This window comes from Chelon labrosus (genome assembly GCF_963514085.1).
Source record: "Chelon labrosus genome assembly, chromosome: 2".
In the NCBI taxonomy this organism is placed as follows: domain Eukaryota; kingdom Metazoa; phylum Chordata; class Actinopteri; order Mugiliformes; family Mugilidae; genus Chelon; species Chelon labrosus.
In genome coordinates this window covers 7,806,362-7,825,810 of record NC_140338.1, presented here as the reverse complement: position 1 = coordinate 7,825,810, position 19,449 = coordinate 7,806,362, and the positions used below count along the sequence as shown (strand labels likewise).

Here is a 19,449-nt window from a genome sequence, read left to right as displayed (position 1 = left end):
TTGAATTATTTTTATCATCTAAATAATAAAGCAATCTAGATCGAGAACAAACATGGATTGTGTTTGGTGTGGCTTTTTCTCTTGAGGGAAGACTGAGAAAAACCAAAATTTATTCAAAAATATGAAAATATATGCATTAAGCAACATAGCCATTACATTTATTCTACATTTCCCTGTATTTTATGTTTTTTCTGACCACAAGCTCAGAATTTACGAAGATAACGGGCATATCTCTTATGCAAATAGTATTATGTAATTCCTCCAACTGCCTGAAGTGGGAGACAAATGTTTTGTGCTACAGCTTTAACGTTTAACATTGCTAAATTAAAGGCACACTTAATCGTGCCTTCGACCGTGAATGTTGAGCTAATTGACAATGCAAACTGTAAAGCATTAAAGCAGTTCTTATGGCATGTGCAAAAAAAGAAAAAAAATACAGAATAATCACAGAAATACAGAAAAATGTGATAAAGTGATACAGAAAAATCAAAAATGTATTGCTTTCCAGCCATGCACATGCAAGAGAAGAGACAAAGAGAGACAACAGAGAGAGAGAGAGAGAGAGAGACATGCTGCTGAAACAAACATTACACACTCTAGCCACGTTCTTCCAAATTACCTTCATGTTATACACAAATACACACCAGCACGCCTCAGCCTATCTCGCCATCTGTCTAATTTTCTTCCATGTTGCCTTCTGCCAAATGGGACCCAAAGGTGTCAAGTAGTGCTGCGAGATGATACAACTCGATTATTAAGAAAAAAAAAAAGAAGAAAGGCCAGTGAGAGACGAATCAGAATAGAAAAGACAATGTGTGTCTCTCAATGCTGAGAGGGAGGAATTATTATAAAGGTTTTATATTCATACAACAACTAGATGGATCAAACGGATCAGATTGGGAACACTTGGTGCGTCGAGTCGCTGGAGGAAAAATATATTCTGCCTCATACGAGATGTATTATAGTAATAGGCTGCCCACAGTGAATATGTCTCCACAAAGATCACAGCTCCACTAAGCAGAATCTTAAGGGAAAGGTACGCTAGTTTGTTATTGTTCAGCATAGGTTGGTTTCACCAGTTCAAATAAACCAAATTTATGGACACATTTAAGATTTACCTTACCTCCTACCTTGTTTTGCCATTTAGTTGCAATAATTCTAGTTTTATATGACAACATACAACGCAGTTGACATATACGCCGAAGTGTATCCATATTTTACATCCACTGAAACACTTCCTTGAATTTTCGTCTCTCTTCCTCCTCCCTCCTGCATCTCTACTTCATCAGCAGTTCTTGCACACCTATGGGTGGCACCTGCTCAGGCTACTGGAGCTGAGCAATCAGAGCAGGATGGGCATTTTGGGAAGGGGCGGCTTTGGTTTTGTAGGAAATGCGCACAGATGCAGAAACTAATAGTACTTCAATAGCCCATTAAAGGAGACGATGACTACAAATGTGCACGAGATGAGTGTCTTACCTAATTGGATTTTATATCATTGACAAGAAAACAGTCAACCCAAATTACACATAGACAGGCAGGAAAGAAGACGCTTTTTAGTTTACTTCAAACAAGTTCTTTTAGAAAGGCAGTTGGACAAGGTCAGAGGGCGAACACAAAAGCTCCAGCTCCAGGTTAAAAAGAACGTGGCAAGACTGCGGAGGTATGTGAAGATCAGGCATAGTTATGCAGCTGGCGGAAAAGCAGACAGTAGAGTTGGGAGCAGGGAAACAAGCAATCAAAACAGAGTACAGAATATATTATAACACTGTCAACACATGAGAGATTTCATGCCTTTCTGAAGCCAAGTTTTCATTCTTGAACTCTTGAACTTGTGTATGTTTGTAGAATAAAGAGATATAGTTGAAGACTTGTGGAGCCGAGGTTGGTAATACTACTTTGCATGCAGTGATTTGAAGTCAATATTATGACAGGGTTTGATTTACAAAACAGCCCCCCCCCCCCCCCCCCCCCCCCCCCCCCCAACTCAGGGTCATACAACATGGTCCTGGTAAAATCTGTTGTGCTATGTTTAGTTGAAGGCTAATGAGTCGATGGTTGTGTCTGTTTACAGCATAGGAGGAAATACTATTTGATACTGTACTACACATCTGTCAGGGCTTGATCACTGATGTGTGTGTGTGTGTGTGTGCCATAGACTGTATAAAGATGGACATCGGAACAGCTCCTCAAAAAACGAAGCCAAAAAAAAGTAGAGCTCCCCTTGGTGGCTGGCTGCAGTATAGGTCATAAGCTCCACCCCCTCAGTGTTAGTGGATGGGACTTGGGCCAAACCAAAACACTAAAATACATTTTTTTCAAGGGTGGTTTCAGTCACTTTAGGTAGTCTTTATAATATGTCTCGTGTATGTTCAAGTGTCAATTATTCTGATAGGTTTTGTTTTAGTTATTCGACGCTATAGAAACAGGATGTGACCTCTTGATGACTACCAGTTGAAAGTTGGAAAAAATAAATAAATACACAGGTACAGCGTATAATCCAACATTTCTTTGTAACTAACTGGTGGAGGTAGAGCAGAACGCAGTATTAATTAAACAAAAACTCGAGTGAGTCTGGAGGAAGTGTGGGCGGGGCATTGATATCGCAGTTCTGCTGTTCTAAGCTCTCGGACTGTACTGCGCAGACTCTGGCTCCAAGCTCGCAAGATGGAGCCCCTGTAACCCCGGGAAACTAGCCTCAGTGTGGCCAATGCAAGGAAGCGGGATGCATCGTCCATATTTATATACAGTCTATGCTGTGTAGCATAAATCATAAACTAGCCTTAACCTAGTCTTGATTTTATGCATTACTCTTTATCTCGGTATGCCACGATCAGCCTGCCACAGTATTCAGATCCACCCTCACAATAAGCCTCACAAAAAAACAAAAAAATTAAGAAATCACAAAATGCCCTTACCCTGGAAAAATGCTGAACATAATGAACATAAGGAGTCAACACAAATCATGTTAACGGATTAAAGCACACGTTCTCTTCACCAGCAATTAGCACTCTGTTGTATGATCAAGGCAGATAATGTGTTACTCAAAACTGTTGGATAATTGTTGACTGTAAATCTAGCGGGCTGGTGACGTTCAGTGAGGAGCAGTATGAACTTCTTTCATACTTTATTGGGACATTTTGTCTCCGCAGAACCGAAGCCTTCTAGCTCTGAATTCATTCTTCTTGTTCATGTCCTTGCTCCGTTTTGTCAACCATGTGGCGTCCCGTTGGCTGACTGCTCACCACCAAGCTAAGCAGGGCGTCAGGGAACAGAACAAGCTGCGCACGGCCAAAAGCCTGAGAGAAAGGAGGAAAGCCCAGTTGATGGATGGCTAGAAATGAGAGGGAGGGAAGGAGGGCGGTGAAAGAAGGAAGGGTAAAGATAGATCACGGGGAAGTAACTGTAAAGAAAGAAACCATTGCCGTCTTGCTGCCATTTATAGACTAGGAAAGACAGTGGCAGAAATTTGGTTTAGTGCCTAACCCCCCGAAATCCATTACATCACCCTGTAGTCTGCAGAAGTCTGAAGAAGATTGAAGCACGCCGTAGGAATTCACAGAGGCAGTGAGTTTGTCAAGTGCAGCTGGCACCGAATGATCTTTATGAGGCAGCACAGGGTGTACTTGCTGTATAATTAGCTGCTTTTACCATCACAGTCATCCTTCCATGTGGGTCTCGACCAATAAGAGCACTACGTACCAGTTGGCTGCAGGCCGAGGCCACTAAAAAGGAATGACTTTGTTCCAGGTCTGCAACTTAGAAGACGGAAATCCCCCCTCCCCCACTCGGCAGTTGATCTGGCTGTAATATATCATCAGGACTTTTTTTGGTTTACTGATGATTCCCTCAGCTTACGTCTCCACCGCAGCTTTTGATGTACTGTACGTTCCAGCACATCTCAGATTGTCAGAGGAAGCTGTTGCAAGACGCTGCCCCCATTCATTCCTATAAAAACCACTCACTGTGCAGATATATAAAAGGCTTTTCGGGGCTAATAAAGCATGCAACCGAGCGACGTCTCGCTGTCTCTTCCCCCACACACAAAGGTAATTACATAACCGAACGGCATCCGACCTCTCAGACTTCGTGGGTCCTAATGAAAGGTCTGAGTACGTTCAAGATGTGAGCGACCTTCATAAAACTGCAGTTTTGTTTTAATTTAACAGCCAAGTAAATTTAACTAGCAAGACACACTGATCCGGCATAACATTATGACCACCTTCCTAATAAGTGTGTAGGTCTCCCTTGTGTCTCCAAAACAGTTGTGACTCATCAGAGAATGGACATGGGCCTTCTGAGGGTGTCCTGTGGTGTCTGGCTACAGGATGTTGTTAGTGGGGGGCGTTTGGATCCTATGGGTTGAGGGGAGGGGCCTCTGAGGATCATCCCACACATACTTGACCTGGCATCCAAATTCACTAGATCCCAAACTGATCAACACCTTGTGTCCGTGTGGGGATAGCTGGGGATAGAGTGTCATTGCTATGGGATGGGGGGTTTCTGGTCTGGTCTAGGTCGGTGCTGCATGTCTAAGCAACATCCGCACAAATGAATGCCAGCTCATTTGAGCTCATGCGTGAGACCACTGGCTGGCTCCTTCTCACAACACCCGGATGTTGTGATGCCTTCGAAAGGAACTCTTGAGCTTGTGGAAAATCACGTAAACAAAATGTTTGGCGTTGAAGTGGCAACGTCAGCTGTAAGACGAAGGAACGGGCTGCTAGGAAATGCTGGAATGTAGACAGTTTAGCAAGCTAATGACCATGAATTGTTACCACCTCTGTCATCTCTAAGAAATGTCAGAAAACTTGTCTCAACTCAGACCTCACTAAAAGATTTTCCTGACAAGGTTGTGAACTAAAGAAGGGGCTGTTCATACGGACTTTACTTGACCCCATTTGAAGGCGGTATTAGATGCAGCCATGTCTCCTGGATTTCCAGCAAGCACACAAGCGAGAAAGAGCACTCCATGTTTTTAGAATAAACTGTTCCATGAATGTCTCAGGAAGTACAAATGGGATATTAAGTACAAAGAGTAAAACGTGAGTTTTATCGGATTCACTCCACCTGTATCAATTTACAAACTTTCTAATCTTCTGAGCCGAGGAGTTTTGACACTGCTGTGTTTTTGTTTTACACATAGAGACAGAGAACCACCTGGGAGTGGATGAAAATGTGACAGGCTATACAAATGAGTTTCCACGGAGCAAGTGAGGTGATGTAATGCAGTTATTTGCAGAACTCAAATTTGGAAGTCACTGAACAAATTATAACAAAGCGAGCTGCTGCAGCCTTGAATCTGAGTCACGGACGGAGAGGAGGGAGAGATGACCTATATTTCAGTTCGGGTTGTGACAGCTCCAGCTTCCATGCCTCTTTCTCTGTTATACAACTTTTTTTTGGATGGAGGTACAGCATGCCTGGGTTCTCTAAAGTAAGAGAGGTGGATGTCAAGTTTAGGGAGGGATGGAAGAGAGGGTGGGGGGTGATCACAGGAGGGAGTAAGGGACTTTTGTGGGTGGTGGATGAGGGAGACATAAAAGGTATATATGTGCGTCCTCTTGAGTGAGTGTATGGAGAGGGAGGGTGTGTTTTAGCGTGCATGGGAGGGAGAGAGAGAGAGAGAGAGAGAGAGAGAAAGAGAGAGAAAGAGATCTTTCTTCCCAGTGGTTACTCCTGACACCAGCGATCTGTTCTTCCTCCACGACTGGATAGTGAAACTCCAACCAGGTAAGCAAAGCGACCTCAGACTCAGTGTGACAACGACTTTGTGAGAATTTGCCAAACAATGCGTAATGATCCACCGGAGGCTCTAAAAGAAAAAGAAAAGCAGAAGACGCAGAAATACCCGGCGGCGCGTTTGAGTGCTTGCAGAGACGTGCAGGATAGAAGTTATTCACAGGTCGCCAACTCATCAGTTTCTTTCTTTTTGGTTTTTTTAAGCTCCTACAGTACCGTGGCTGTGCAGGGTTTTTACGCGCGCCGCCAGTTCACTGCCCGACTTTACAGTAGACAATGTGTATGTTTGGAGTTGTGTAAGTGTGCGTGCGTGTGTGTGTGTCTGTATATGTGGTTTATCCGGACTGCGGCTGCATGCCAAACTGATGCTCTGGCTTTGTATACGTGGCTTCTCAGATGAATTCATTATGACTGTTGCATGTGTTGTGGTTGGATCAGTATCATTCGGTTCAACAGCTGTCACGATCAAGGTGCAAAATTGGGCACGCGCAACATCTGGGCAGGAGGAGGAAGCAGGGGTGGCAGGGATGGAGGGTGATAAGGTCAAATGATGATGTAAGACTTTTACCACGACCTTTCACCTAAATGCAAAGTAGTGATCATTATTAAACCAGGCACCATTTATGATGCTTTAAGCTTTTCTGTGTTTTTGTGGTTGCATAACTTTTAATATGTTTTGTTTTTTATTCTGCCAGAAAGGTAGATAGGATTACATTTCACAGCAGAAAAAACGCAAAGCCTGCACAGCATCACCATAATAGTCCCTGACAGCTGTGAAGCAGCCACTCCTGGTAATAAATAGTCGTAATAACAAGCCACTTGAAGGCAGATTTTTCTTGTTAGTTTTGTTTAAGTAAACCACACAAAAAAAAGGGAGTCTACAGCCAGCTTATTGTTTGTCCTCTAGATACCAAGACATGCAGTGCTGATTAAAAGTTGTTGTTTTTTTTCACAAATTTCAACATTTCTGCAAAAAAACAAACAAAAAAAAACCTCAAAACCTCTGTGGTTTTTCCAAAGAGAACCCAAACAAACAACTGTGACTGAAATATTTTACTTGTGTATTTGTTTATTCAGGAAAATGACCCAATATTACATATCTGTCAAGTGCAAATGTAAGTGTGCCACTTGGATTACAGGTTAATTTCAAGGCCAACTCCATCTTTTCAGAAGTGGTTCCAATGATGAGACTCTGGTGTTGATCAGTGCCCCGTTTTGTTAAAAAAAAAAAAAAGAGGCATATGTCGTAGTTTGATCGTCACAACACAACACACTCTTTTTCCGAGGTCCAAATGTTTGTGGAAGGCCGTCATAGCCTTCCACAAACATTTGGACCTCGGAAAAAGAGTTTATCGGGCAGGAAAGGGTTACAAAAACCATCTCTAAAGTGTTTGGAATCAAGTATCTGTGGGATGCACTGGAAAAACCTGATCCACAGAGGCCCCTCCCCTCAACCCACAGGACCCAAAGGCCCCCCAATAACAACATTCTGTTGCCAGACACCACAGGACACCCTCAGAAGGCTCATGTCCATTGTCGGATGAGTCACAACTGGTTAGGAGGCACAAGGGAGACGTACAAAGTATTAGGAAGGTGGTCATAATGTTAAGCTTGATCGTTTGTCTGTGTTCTCTTTGTCTACTTTCAGTACTTGTGTGAAAATTGCTGAAGTTTTGAGTAATTCTTATGCGGTGTAAATAATTGTAGGTCTGTAGACCGCTTACCATGACAGGACACCATCATAATACACCTAATAGAACTAAGCCATCACTAATACACTGCTGCTTTCACCAAGTCAAAATGTATAGGGTTAAAAAAAAAATAAAAAATCAGTTTTACTTTAATTCTACAGTTCTACATTAGTGCTCCATTGGAGACCTGCAGCTGTTTGCATGATATTCTTCTGCGCGGTGTCACACTTGGACACAAGGACTCAGAACTGCTGTCCAGTTGTGATTGCATCACCCGGAACGTATTAATAGCACCGACATCGCCAACATTTTGTCTCTTTAAGATAATAAATGTGACCCATAAAAACGGTGCAATTCAAGAACACTAAAACAGCCAACATAAAATCCTAAACTAATGCAAAACACAAGATGATGAATCATTTCTTCCTCTTTGTTGTCATAATGATGACAGAGATGGTTGATTTGAAACACTGTACACTGCTTTAAAATAGTGTAGGATTTGGTGTAAAGTACCTACTGGGGTAGTTTATCTTTACAATACATCTATATTTGATTGAAAGCAGCCCAAGAAGAAAATCCCTTAAATTTTCCAAACTCGTTCAATGTTCCAATACAAGCACTTCCAAACCACACGCCTTAGTTATGATCTTTTTTTAATGGAATTCTCTCAATTATCAGGATCAAGAAAATGTCAAATTATTGAGATAAATCTGAATTTATCATATTAATAAATTCAGTCATGTTGCGGAACCGACAGATCTGTCCTCTCTTCGTGTCCACCTGCACCGCCGTAAAAAAAAAATAAAAAAGTGAATCCGATTCAGATCGTAACAGTTATGGTTATATTTCACAGTCGGTCCGTCAGATAAAAATGTTCAGGCAGTGTTCCAGTCGTTTCATTTTCTCATAGTCATGGTCCATCCATCATTTCAGATCCTGTTAACACACAACCGTGACCTTAAAAAACCCCGGGAAATCTCTCATCTGTCCCTGCCCTATTTACATGGTTTTCTTCCTCACTTACTTTTGTTCTTGATTTATTTTCCGTCCTCTTGCTTTCCAGACAATTACTTGTGAGTGTGATTTAATAGGTGAAAAGTGGGAAAGGACTGCAAGAATTAGACATAAGAGATATAAAAGACAGATGAAGAGAGATAGAAAGTCTATATTGTAGACTGAGAAAGACAATGGAAAGCATCGATCCATTACCTATACCTGGCTATCCTCCAAAAGGTCAGAGGGTTAGGGTTAGGGTTAGGCTGGAGCCTATCCCAGCCGGCCATGGGTGAGAGGCAGGTACACCCTGGACAGGTTACCTGACTATAATTGGGCTAAAACAGAGAGAGAAGCAACTATTCACACAAACAGTTAGAATTTAGCTTCACCACTTAATCTAACAAGTATGTCTTTGGCTTGGATGCTTGGCGTACCTGGAGAAAATTCACACAAGACACAAGAAAAACATGCAAGCTCCGCAAAGAAAGGCCCAAACCAACAGCAGCTGGTACGCCACTGTACCGGCCAATGGAAGGCAGCGATAACAAAAATGTGGAGAGAACAGCTTCCTGGCCAACACCAAACAGTAGACAGAGACGAAAGACCAATGATCTTGGTGAATACCAAAAGAGAATTTACAGGAAAGAGTACTGGAATAAAGCTATAGTGCAGGATTTATAATTTATGGTCAGGAGTAAAGACGGCACCCATGAAAGGTTCCCGATGGTCCAGATCACCAGAAACCTGACACGTCATCCCGACCTGGCTCAAAGGAAGGACACAGTGTGGAGACCACGCATGGATCTTTAAAATTAAGTCAATTTACTGTATTGACATAAATCAAATTTACAGTCAGTAAATCAGCCATGTGTGTTTGAGTGAGTGGATGCTAGAATAGAAACAAAGCTCAACTCAACACATCCAAATAACGCTAATATGCCTCCATAGACCGCAGTGATAGGACTGATGTCTGTTAAATATTGCCCCCTTGTGGCCAAAATATATTTAATGCCCCTTTAATGATTTATTTTAGTTGTTTGAACATGATTGTTGGACGTCTGATCTCTCCAAAACCGATACATGGATAGAAATTACAAGTTTTACTTTTTTGTCTGCTTTACATTTTGGACCAGAGATTGCGTCGCTAACATTAAAATGCACAGATTTGTTTTGCCATTACAAGTCCAATTATATTATTGGAACATTATGTCGACAACATCATAGGGGAAAGAAAAATCCAACTAACACTCATGTGCTTTTTTATCCAGTTGTGCCACATCATAGTCTTCTGGGACTCTGTGGTTAGAGGAACACATTCAGGGTTGGAAAGTACAGCTCCCCAATGGGTTATCCATCCTGAAAAACACATTCAGTTCTCGGTTTACTATCTGGCACTGGGGGTAAAAGTACCAAACAAGTGCCAAAGGTTTTCTGTCACTATTATATGAGCACAGTATGATGGACCAAATTTTTTTTATTATATAGTCTTTTATTATTTTACTCAGCATTTCATTGTTTGCTAATGGGAATCAAATATGAAAACCACAGTAGTTACCAGTATTTAGTTTTGTTGAGGTCACATTTGAGTAGAGGGAGATTGTTGCTTTATGTGTGTGCTGAAGGTAAAAGCCTCAGCTGCACACATTTTCCTTGGAAATAGCCGCATGAAATCTAATCACTGCTTTTCACATCCACTTGAGTCCAGATGTGCACTTACAGTCACATATTTCCCTCCATTCCTTTATTCAGGTCACAGTTTTCCCCCTGCTTATACAATACGTCTCAATCCAACACCTCTGGATCCCCACACAGCATCACAGCTCCACAGTCACTTTGAATGCAGAGAAGAGTTTTTTATGCTCTTGAGGTTGAAGGAAAATCCAATCCAGGTGTCACCTGTGGCATTTCATATTTTCCAGGAATTACTAAACGCTCCTAGAGTTTTTATGCATTGACTAATTACAGTACTGATTACCTACATTTCCCAAACAATGTTATACTTCTGCCAGAGAAGTGCGCGAATATGAGATTAATATGTTGATATTTAGCTAACTAGTGTGTGAGCACTTTAATATGTCTATTATTTTTGGCTGCAGCCATACTCAGATGATAATCTCTGCATAAACCGATGAGCCACAACATTAAAACCACTGATATTAAAAGTAAACAACATTGACCATCTTGTGACAATTCAATGTTCTGCTGGGAAACTTTCGGACCTGGCATTAATTTATGTGGATGTTACTTAGACATGTAGCACCCACCTAGACCAGACCAGGCACCCCCACCCCATAGCAATAAGACTCCTTGATGGCAGCAGCCATCCCCAGCAGGATGCAGCCTGACACAGGCACACACACAAAAACAGTTTAGGAAAAACTTTGACAAAAGTTGACCTGGCCTCCAGATTCACTAGATCCCAAACTGATCAAGTATCTGTGGGATGATCCACAGAGGCCCCTACCCTCATACTGTTATGCCTGATTGGTGTATGATGTCATGCCGGAGAAACTTGCATCTGTGCTTACTCTTACTCTTCCTTGCCTTTTAAACGTAGGTGCACATTGCTAATCCAGTGAAATTCATCAGCAACGTGATGTTTTCAACACTTGACGGATACGGTGTTATCACTGAAATATCTTGAATGTTGCCCAGTCATCCACAGGAATGTGGAAAAATACAGGACACCACAAAAAACAACAAACTGACCAAAAATGTTGGTTTTGACGTGATGGTTTTTCACTTCAGTTTTACTGGACTTTGTTTTTCTGCAGATGAGTGTAATTATACTTTACCATAAAAAAAGTATATCATATGATGGCCTAGAGCCACATAGATCCACACACATCTTCCTTTGTGATCCCTTGCGATGACCCTTTTAACTTGTTTCTCTTTCCCTCTCAGCTTGTGGCAGCCATGTTGACCATGTGCTTGAGACTGCTTTTGCTCCTCCCCTTGGTCTGCTGCGTCCCCTCCCTCTCCAAGTCTCCTTCCAAGCTGTGTCGACGGTGCTGCGACCAACCAGAGCCTCCGGCGGCCGCGGCCCAGTATCAAATGCCTGAAGTCCGAACTGTCATCAACATGACCATCCTCAAAGGTATCAGAGCGTTAATTAGCATCCGGTAGCTGCTCGGTATCGGTATTGTTTGTATCAGATTGTGTTCAGATGTAGTACTGCTTAAGTTTAGTCAGTTGTTCCAGTTTGCTATTCTTCTGAGTTTTGAAAGAATTAACCTGCAAAATCAGCCTTTGACAGGTACAGTAAATCAGTGTTTGCAGGAGAGTTGCATGTTAACTTACAGAAACCGTCCATCCTCTAATGTCTGCGTTACTTGTTCAGTTTAAATCAGCCTTTCCTTAATCACGGCTTCTGCTTTTCCAGATGGCTGAGCGTCTGACATATGTCGTGCTTAATCAAAGACTAATCATGTCTCTTATAATGCAACTGTGCTGCTTAAGTTTAATCACTCATGCGCTGACGGTTAAGTAGAACTGAGACAAAAAAAAAAAAGAAAGACCGTCTATGAAAAGGAAACTGGATGCTCAACTGATAGAAGCACCTGGAACCACTTTAAAAATCAAGTGCTCGACATTTTCAGAAATAACCAGACGGCCAAGACGGAGCGATGCTGATGGGTTTCGACGGCATCGGTCATGGAAAATACACGAATTTACAGAAGCCACAAGGTGGAGGAATTGATTTTACAGAAGAGCGGCATCTTGCGTCAAAAAAATCTATCCGCAAACCACATCAATGCAAACTAATCATTTCATCTGTCTGCAGCACGTCAGAGACGCCCAACCTAGATATACCGCATGCCTGGAAGTCAATAAATGCCAAAGAAGCTTGTCTATTCATTGAGTGTGACTTGTTACAAGAAGTCTTAATGGGTTCAAAATGTTCCACTTGATGCGCAGCGGGGCCTAAAGGAAACATGACATGCAGACATACATTTAAAAAAAAAAGAGGGGGACTGAACTGAAAGGCATTAGTGGACAGACTTGTTCTGAAGTAGACAAAAGCATAATTATCAAACAGACTCTATACGAGCAGTAGCATGGCTACCCGGGATCGTGACTGATTACTAACCAGGAAAGCGACAACAGCCCATGGCCCCGAAAAGTCCCAAGTTTTTGTGCACATCATTGTGCTGAATATAACCCAATTGATTTGTCGTATTTGCACATTTGTTTTGAGAAAACCACTGAAGTGCAATATAATCTATAAAGTAAATCCACTTGGAGAGTCCCTAACTGGTCTTACTGCTCAAAATCACCCATTTTTTATACTCTTGTTTTCTCTTTCATAAAAATTAAGTAGGCTAGTCAATACAGCTGTAGCCACGACAAGTTTAAAAGGTCAGCAATGCACGTAAATGACACACAGACCCAAGGCCTGCTTCTACTTAAGTGAATGCTACAAAAATAGACTGAATAAAAATCTGGCCACAGCCCAAACTCACTCTTGAATCGGGTCACATGGAAACTCTGAGGACCCTTGTATACCTCTACTTGCTACAGATGGGTGACTCAGATCCATGTGGTCTCAGTTCAGCTCCGTCAGTCAAATCAGAGACTTGTGTTTGCACGATCACTTGTGTGTTTGTGGAAGTGCGGTATAAAGTGGGGCAAACAGAAAAGAAGTGCGGCGGGGGAAGGGATCGAAAAAGTCAGGGATTTCCTCGTACAAGAACCTCACAGTCACAGCTGGAGGGGAATATGGGGGAACATGTGTATCTAATATCAGAAGCTAAGCAGCCAGCTCAGCCAGAGCAGTCCAAGTGATGTGTCATCGCTCTGTTGTTTCATAAAATGGTCCTTTGATAACTAGACATGCCAAGACTGTTCTGACCCTCAATCAACCCTCCAACCAGTCCAACTACTGAGCCATAGGAAAGAGAAATCCTGCCTTCTCACTCTCTGCCTTATCGCGGCAGATGCGTTTGCATCTTTGAATATGCAAACGCATGCATAGTTTTAGGCAATGTAGCTCCTCCTGTACCACAGTGGAAGTGGAATATTAATAGTTTGGACATCCCCAAAAAAACAGAACAAACTGACTGCGCCAACTGAAACTAACTGATAAGCACAATGTAGACAGATGGAACCCTAACCCTCTGCTAGATTTTTGAAGGACCTGCACACTACTCCATCCACACCAATAAGTTATAAATCTAGCCAATCAGAATGTCTGATTGGCTAGATTTATATATGCACAAACAAACACTACTTCTGAGTCTGACGTTATTATAAACTGGCTTTCAGAATGTTTGTTTGTGCTCAGTTGTAAGTTTGCATCTTGTGTATACAGTATATTCAGCCACAACATTAAAACCACTGACAGGAGAAGTGGCATTCATGTGGATGTTACTTAGACATGTAGCACCCACCTAGACCAGACCAGGCACCCACACCCCAGAGTAATGACACTCCTTGATGGCAGCAGCCATCCCCAGCAGGATGCAGCCTGACACAGACACACACATAAAAATAGTTAAGGATCAAAAAACGTGAAGAACAGCACAAGGTGTTGACCTGGCCTCCAAATTCACTAGATCCCAAACTGATCAAGTATGGCCCCTTCCCTCAAACCATAGGTCCCAAAGGCCACAGGACACCCTCAGAAGGCCCATGTCCATTCTCTGACGAGTCACATCTGAAGGTGGTCATAATGTTATTCCTGATCGGTGTATGTGTGCGCTAGTGTGTTTTATTACGTTTACTCCCACAAAGCTGCAGTGAGTGACACTCAGTCAGTTAGTCACCCAATCTGAATTATAGAGAGCAGCCAGCAAAACAAAAGAACCAGAACCCTCAATCTGACACACCCACAAATATTTTGACACTGCAGATACATTTAGAGGATTGAATCACATGGTGTTAAAATGTTTAGAAGCACAAAATGCATAATCTCTAATTTAAATCTTTGGTGTTTATACCCTTAAAATTACAAATTATGTCAATGAACAATATGTCATACCACACAGGCTCTTGAGGATACCACTTGTTCTACTGAGCTTGTCGTGCTGGAAGTCTAAACTTTTGTATATTTTCTTGTGTCTAGACAAGTCTAGACTCCAGACCATGACGTTCCACAGCTTCTTTTAGTGATGTTCAATGCTGAAACTGGGACGCCAGTTTGTCTTTTAAGTCAGTCATCTGGTAGGTCACAGTCCACTTTTGGACAGAGGGTCCATACCAAGTGAGAAATAGATATCGCTTCCAATTGTACCATCATCTCATGAGCTCATTTTTGAACAGATTGTCAAAGGTTTATATACCATGGACATGTGAACACCCCCGTGTTCACAGATGATGTCTGGCATCAGAACTGAATTTTTCCATACATGACACAACACTACTGACTTGTGATCAAGGAATTTACCAGTCTTCGTTACAAATGACGCTTTTCTGGCACTTTTGAAGTTTACATTCTTATGCACAATGCAGTACCATCAGAGAGGTAATTAGTCTCATATTAAGTCTGCAGTCACCTCAAACGTGGAGCCAGAGTCATAAAGAATCATCTTCAACAACAAGAATAAGGAGTCCCAAAACAGCTGGTTATATAGTATCTAGTAGATGCATGAAAGAAAATCCTTCTTATATGATAGTTTTACACTTAATAAATAGAATAAAACCAATCATTGCCAATTTATTTTCTATATTTGGGACTATTGCATTGTCAGCCAGTATACTTTCTGGAAGAACTGCTCTAATAAAGTGGCATTAGCAAATTTAATCTTAAGCATCAAAACAGACTAAACATTCGCAAGAAAATAACAGTAACAATAACTAATCAGTTCTTCAAGCTTTCCAAGGTAAAAGCTCAGAAAAGTTAGAAGCAGATAATGTCAGAAAAATAACTTTGAGACTCAAATACTACCAGTAGTACTTAAAGGTCACGTACAGCAGAGGAGCTGCTAAGCCGGCATTTGTGGAAACGAGTGAAACTCTCCTCGGGGCTTTTTTGAGTGAACGCTGGTTACAGCTGGAGAAGTTGTAACTGTGGATCTGTGTTTACCTTTCCAGGAAGTGTCAGTCATGGTGAGCAAGGGCAGGGCAGCTCTGTGGCTTCTTCCCCTGTGGTTCCAGCCACAGGTGTTTAAATCATGACTGAGGTATAGGAACTCCCTAAACAGATAGGCAAACTGGTTGATTATAGGCAAACTAATAAAACTCAAGAGACAGGATAGGAAGATTTAACAAAACGATTTGTGGGGTTTCTCAGAGCCTCGAAAGACCTGCATGTATTTACATAAGAGAATTTGAGTGGAGTTGGATAACCGTTGTTTTGACTCTACCCACATGATTTGAATTGGTTTCTCTAGTACAGCCAGTGTAAAAGCATGTCATCCCACAACTGAATATGGAAATCAGTAAAAGTGTCACCACCCTTTCATCCAACCGTCTCAGCAAGCTGCACTCTTTCTATGTTCATCTGCTTCTGTTTATAAGGGAGTTGAGGGAGTGCTGGATTAATTAACAGGTCTTTTTTACTGCAGCTTCATAGTGATTTGTGGTTTCACATGGATCATAATGAAAATGCATCGTACCCAGAGACCATGATTTGGATTGCATCCTTTTTTTTTACTGTTGATTTTGGAAGAACCTCTTATGACAGTTCCTACTGGTTTTCAGCAGAGGTCAATAAAAGACATAGATTGCATTGAAATTGGACCGGACTGCAGCATCCAAAATATGTGGCTTCTGATCAGACCCAACATTTTTCAGACTCCATTAGAACATTTTTTTTTTTTGTCTTAAAGCCCACGTCGAGTTAAAAAAACAAGATAAGCACTGGTTGTAAAGAACGGCTCCTGCAGATTTATGAGCAGGATTTGGGATGTCAGATTGTTAAAAGCTTGCTTGAATGTGTTACCATTACTGGATCTGGATAAACAAATAATGCACTGTGTGTCCTCAAAACACGGACGGTCTCTTCTGTGCTAAAACTTGGAATAAACGTTCTGACCTGTTGCTCGCTCAGGAAGATCTTCTCTAAATCTGGGACATTCTTCATGCTGTTTGGATCAGACTTGACTGTTAATGGGTACAAATAGACAAATTTCCATCCCAAACAAACAAAGTGAATGTAGCAAGAATATCTGAATGAGCAAAACTTTCCCCTGTGGAAACATTACCATGATGGGCACATTAGAAAAAGGTTCTGTAGTCACCCACAAACATATTCAGTCTAATTTTGTGTTGTTTCAACTCGTCTCTGCAGGTGATAAAGGAGACAAAGGAGACAAAGGTACACCCGGAAAACCAGGTGGGGATGGCCCGCCCGGCTCCCGAGGACCTATGGGTCCTAAAGGCAGCAAAGGCCAGGCAGGCGCCCCAGGAGACGCCTGCAAGATCCCTCAATCGTCGTTCTCGGTGGGACGCCGCAAGTCCCTGCACAGCGTGGACTACTACCAGGCACTGGTGTTCGACACGGTGTTCGTCAACCTCCACGAGCACTTCAACATGTTCAAAGGGAAGTTCTACTGCTACGTGCCGGGGATCTACTTCTTCAACATCAACATCCACACCTGGAACTTCAAGGAGACGTACCTGCACCTGATGCACAACGACAAGGAGCAGGTGATCCTCTACGCCCAGCCCAGCGAGAGGTCCATCATGCAGAGTCAGAGTGTCATGATGGACCTGGCCCTGAACGACGAGGTCTGGGTCCGCCTCTATAAAAGGGAGAGGGAGAATGCCATATACAGCGACGACGTGGATGTTTACATCACCTTTAATGGATACCTGGTGGCACCTAGCATCCAGTGAAAGCATGTCAGAGGGCTGGGGTGCGGTGTTTTTGCCACGGATGCTGCCCAGAAAGAAGAACTAAATAGAGGACATTATACATTTTGGTGCTTATTAAATATTCCTTCCATCCTGGAGAGGAAAATGCTGTTTTTGTTTTTATTTGTTAAATGATGTCTGCCCAAAAACATTTACGATTAACAATAGATATAGAAACAGTAACACAGCGCACAATTAGGGAAAAAATGTTGAAGCTTCCTTTGCACTCAGAATAGGCTACAGTTTTGTAAAAGTGAATGATTTTTTTCCTACTTCTAAACTGTGCTGCTGGATTACTCCTTTCAGGGACTTTGTGGAAAAAAAAAAACACTTATCAGGAACTGTAAATCTGTGCAATCCGTTTTGTGCGGCATTTGCAACGTGGTGCTTCTGAACACAGCCAGAGTGTCTGTCAGATTGGAATGTGTCAGGACAGACTGCTGTCATACCTTTTTTTAACAAATGTTTCCTTTGTGCCTTAAAAAAAAAAAAGTAAAAAAAAAAAAATGTTAAAAGGTCAGTTCATCCAAAACATCATTCCACCTAGCCCTGACGCTGCGTGGCTATACAGACACATCAGTGAACGTCATTCAAGACCTTGGCAAACAAGTTGACACAAAACTGACTGAGCAAACCCGGAGCCAGGTTAATTTAGAGATGAAGAACTGTAGGGAAAGCTTCACATTGTTGGAAAGAAGAGCTCCGTAGAAAGTTGCTATCCTTTGTCAATAAGTCGCCTAATCAACAACAGAGTGTTTAATAGTTGGTGAAGCACAGTACGTTGGTATTATACCAGTGTCTTTTGAATATAATTTTTGGAAAGCAGTTTTTAAGTCTTAACATTGGTTCCAAAGACATTATGAGAATACCATTAAATCACCGCCTTCTGACACTGAACACTGACAGCAAATCAAAACGCTGTTCATCATTGTAGCAGTCTTTTGGTCTAATGGGAACAATTATGTGTTCAAGGTCCCTTCAGATCAAGTCTCTTTTTTCCCCTTCAATGAATATATACACACACATTCGTTTCGGAGGCTTTCCAATTTTTTGAAACGGGTGCAGCCATCTGGAGCCAGGCATGTTGTGTGTTGGATTTGAAGATGTCCCTATTTGTCCCACACTGTCAACCTTCTCCGGACGGCGCTGGTGTGACTCAGATATGAAACCCTCTGTCGAGAGGCAGCTGGGCCAGTGAGAGTTATTTTCACAGTGTATTGCATGGAGTTTAAAATCAAGTTTGACCCAACATCTCAACTGTCCCTCCTTAGTGTATTGCATGCATTGCTCACTGATTCAAACCCAATGTGTGTGCATCTCCATTTCTGACTCTTCAATCTCCTCATGCACATATCTAAACCAAAAACGACAGGTGAGCTTAATTTCGCTCAAAGCATTGTGAATGACGTGCAGTATGTTTTGGTGAACTGACCCTTTAAACGTGACCCACATATCAAAATAAAAACCTAAGGTGCTTTATTATCAAATGCAGGAACACATCAGGATCTCGGCAATCAGCATATTCTTGCTGAGACTTCAAACTGCAGAGCAGTTTATGTAAATAGCTGTATATTAGCTGTCTTTATTAGCTTTAATATGCGGTTGGGGGTTGGGCTGTGTATTTGTGTGTTTACATTGTAAACAATATTTCCTCCTTCGCTAACCAAGGCCCCGTCTCAAATCGCATTCTTCCGTACAAACGTTGGCTATTTTTGGTGCGTAAATGTGTTCACATCGATGTGTGTGGCCATGCTGTTGTCAGGTAGAAGCCATTAGCTCCGTAGATCAGCTGGTTAAAGGTTTCCATCATCATTTGTGCATGGTGTACTATATGAAAGTGTACTAACGGAGGTACGTGATTTGAGTCTTTCCTTGTTCTGTATCACTGAGCAACACTTGATTATATGAAATTAAATTTTTTTTTTGTAATTTCAAATCAGACGCTCTTATTTCTTTGTGAATGTATTCATTTTTCACTCTACAAATGCACATCATCATCATGTCTGTGAAAGTTCTCAGTCATCCAGGTCGGGGTAGGTCAAAAAACGCTAAAGAAAGGCAACTGGACTTTCTTGAAGACGTTTCGCCACACGTCCACGTAGCTTCTCCAGGTCTAAATCTTCATATTTCACATTTCTGCAGGAAAACTTTCCTCACCCATCTAATTCCTTACAAATGACGCCATCCAGCTCAGCGCTTGGCTCTCCGTTTAGGGAACCCTATA

At 41.9% G+C, this 19,449-nt stretch overlaps 1 protein-coding gene across 1 annotated transcript; it reads left to right on the top strand.

The window, feature by feature from the left end:
• Positions 1-5,562: 5,562 nt before the first annotated feature.
• Positions 5,563-19,166, top strand: c1qtnf6b (C1q and TNF related 6b). Its single transcript, XM_084563909.1, has 3 exons — positions 5,563-5,733; positions 11,334-11,526; positions 16,660-19,166. The coding sequence occupies exons 2-3, from the start codon at positions 11,346-11,348 to the stop codon at positions 17,205-17,207; spliced, it is 729 nt and encodes a 242-aa protein (XP_084420035.1). The 5' UTR covers positions 5,563-5,733; positions 11,334-11,345; the 3' UTR covers positions 17,208-19,166.
• The last annotated feature ends 283 nt before the right edge of the window (positions 19,167-19,449 follow it).

Excerpts from the sequence above, each read along its gene's own strand:
- c1qtnf6b (XM_084563909.1), top strand. The coding sequence starts at position 11,346 with ATGTTGACCATGTGCTTGAGACTGCTTTTGCTCCTCCCCTTGGTCTGC. Across the intron at positions 11,527-16,659 it reads CAACATGACCATCCTCAAAG|GTGATAAAGGAGACAAAGGA; the intron begins GTATCAGAGCGT and ends TCGTCTCTGCAG.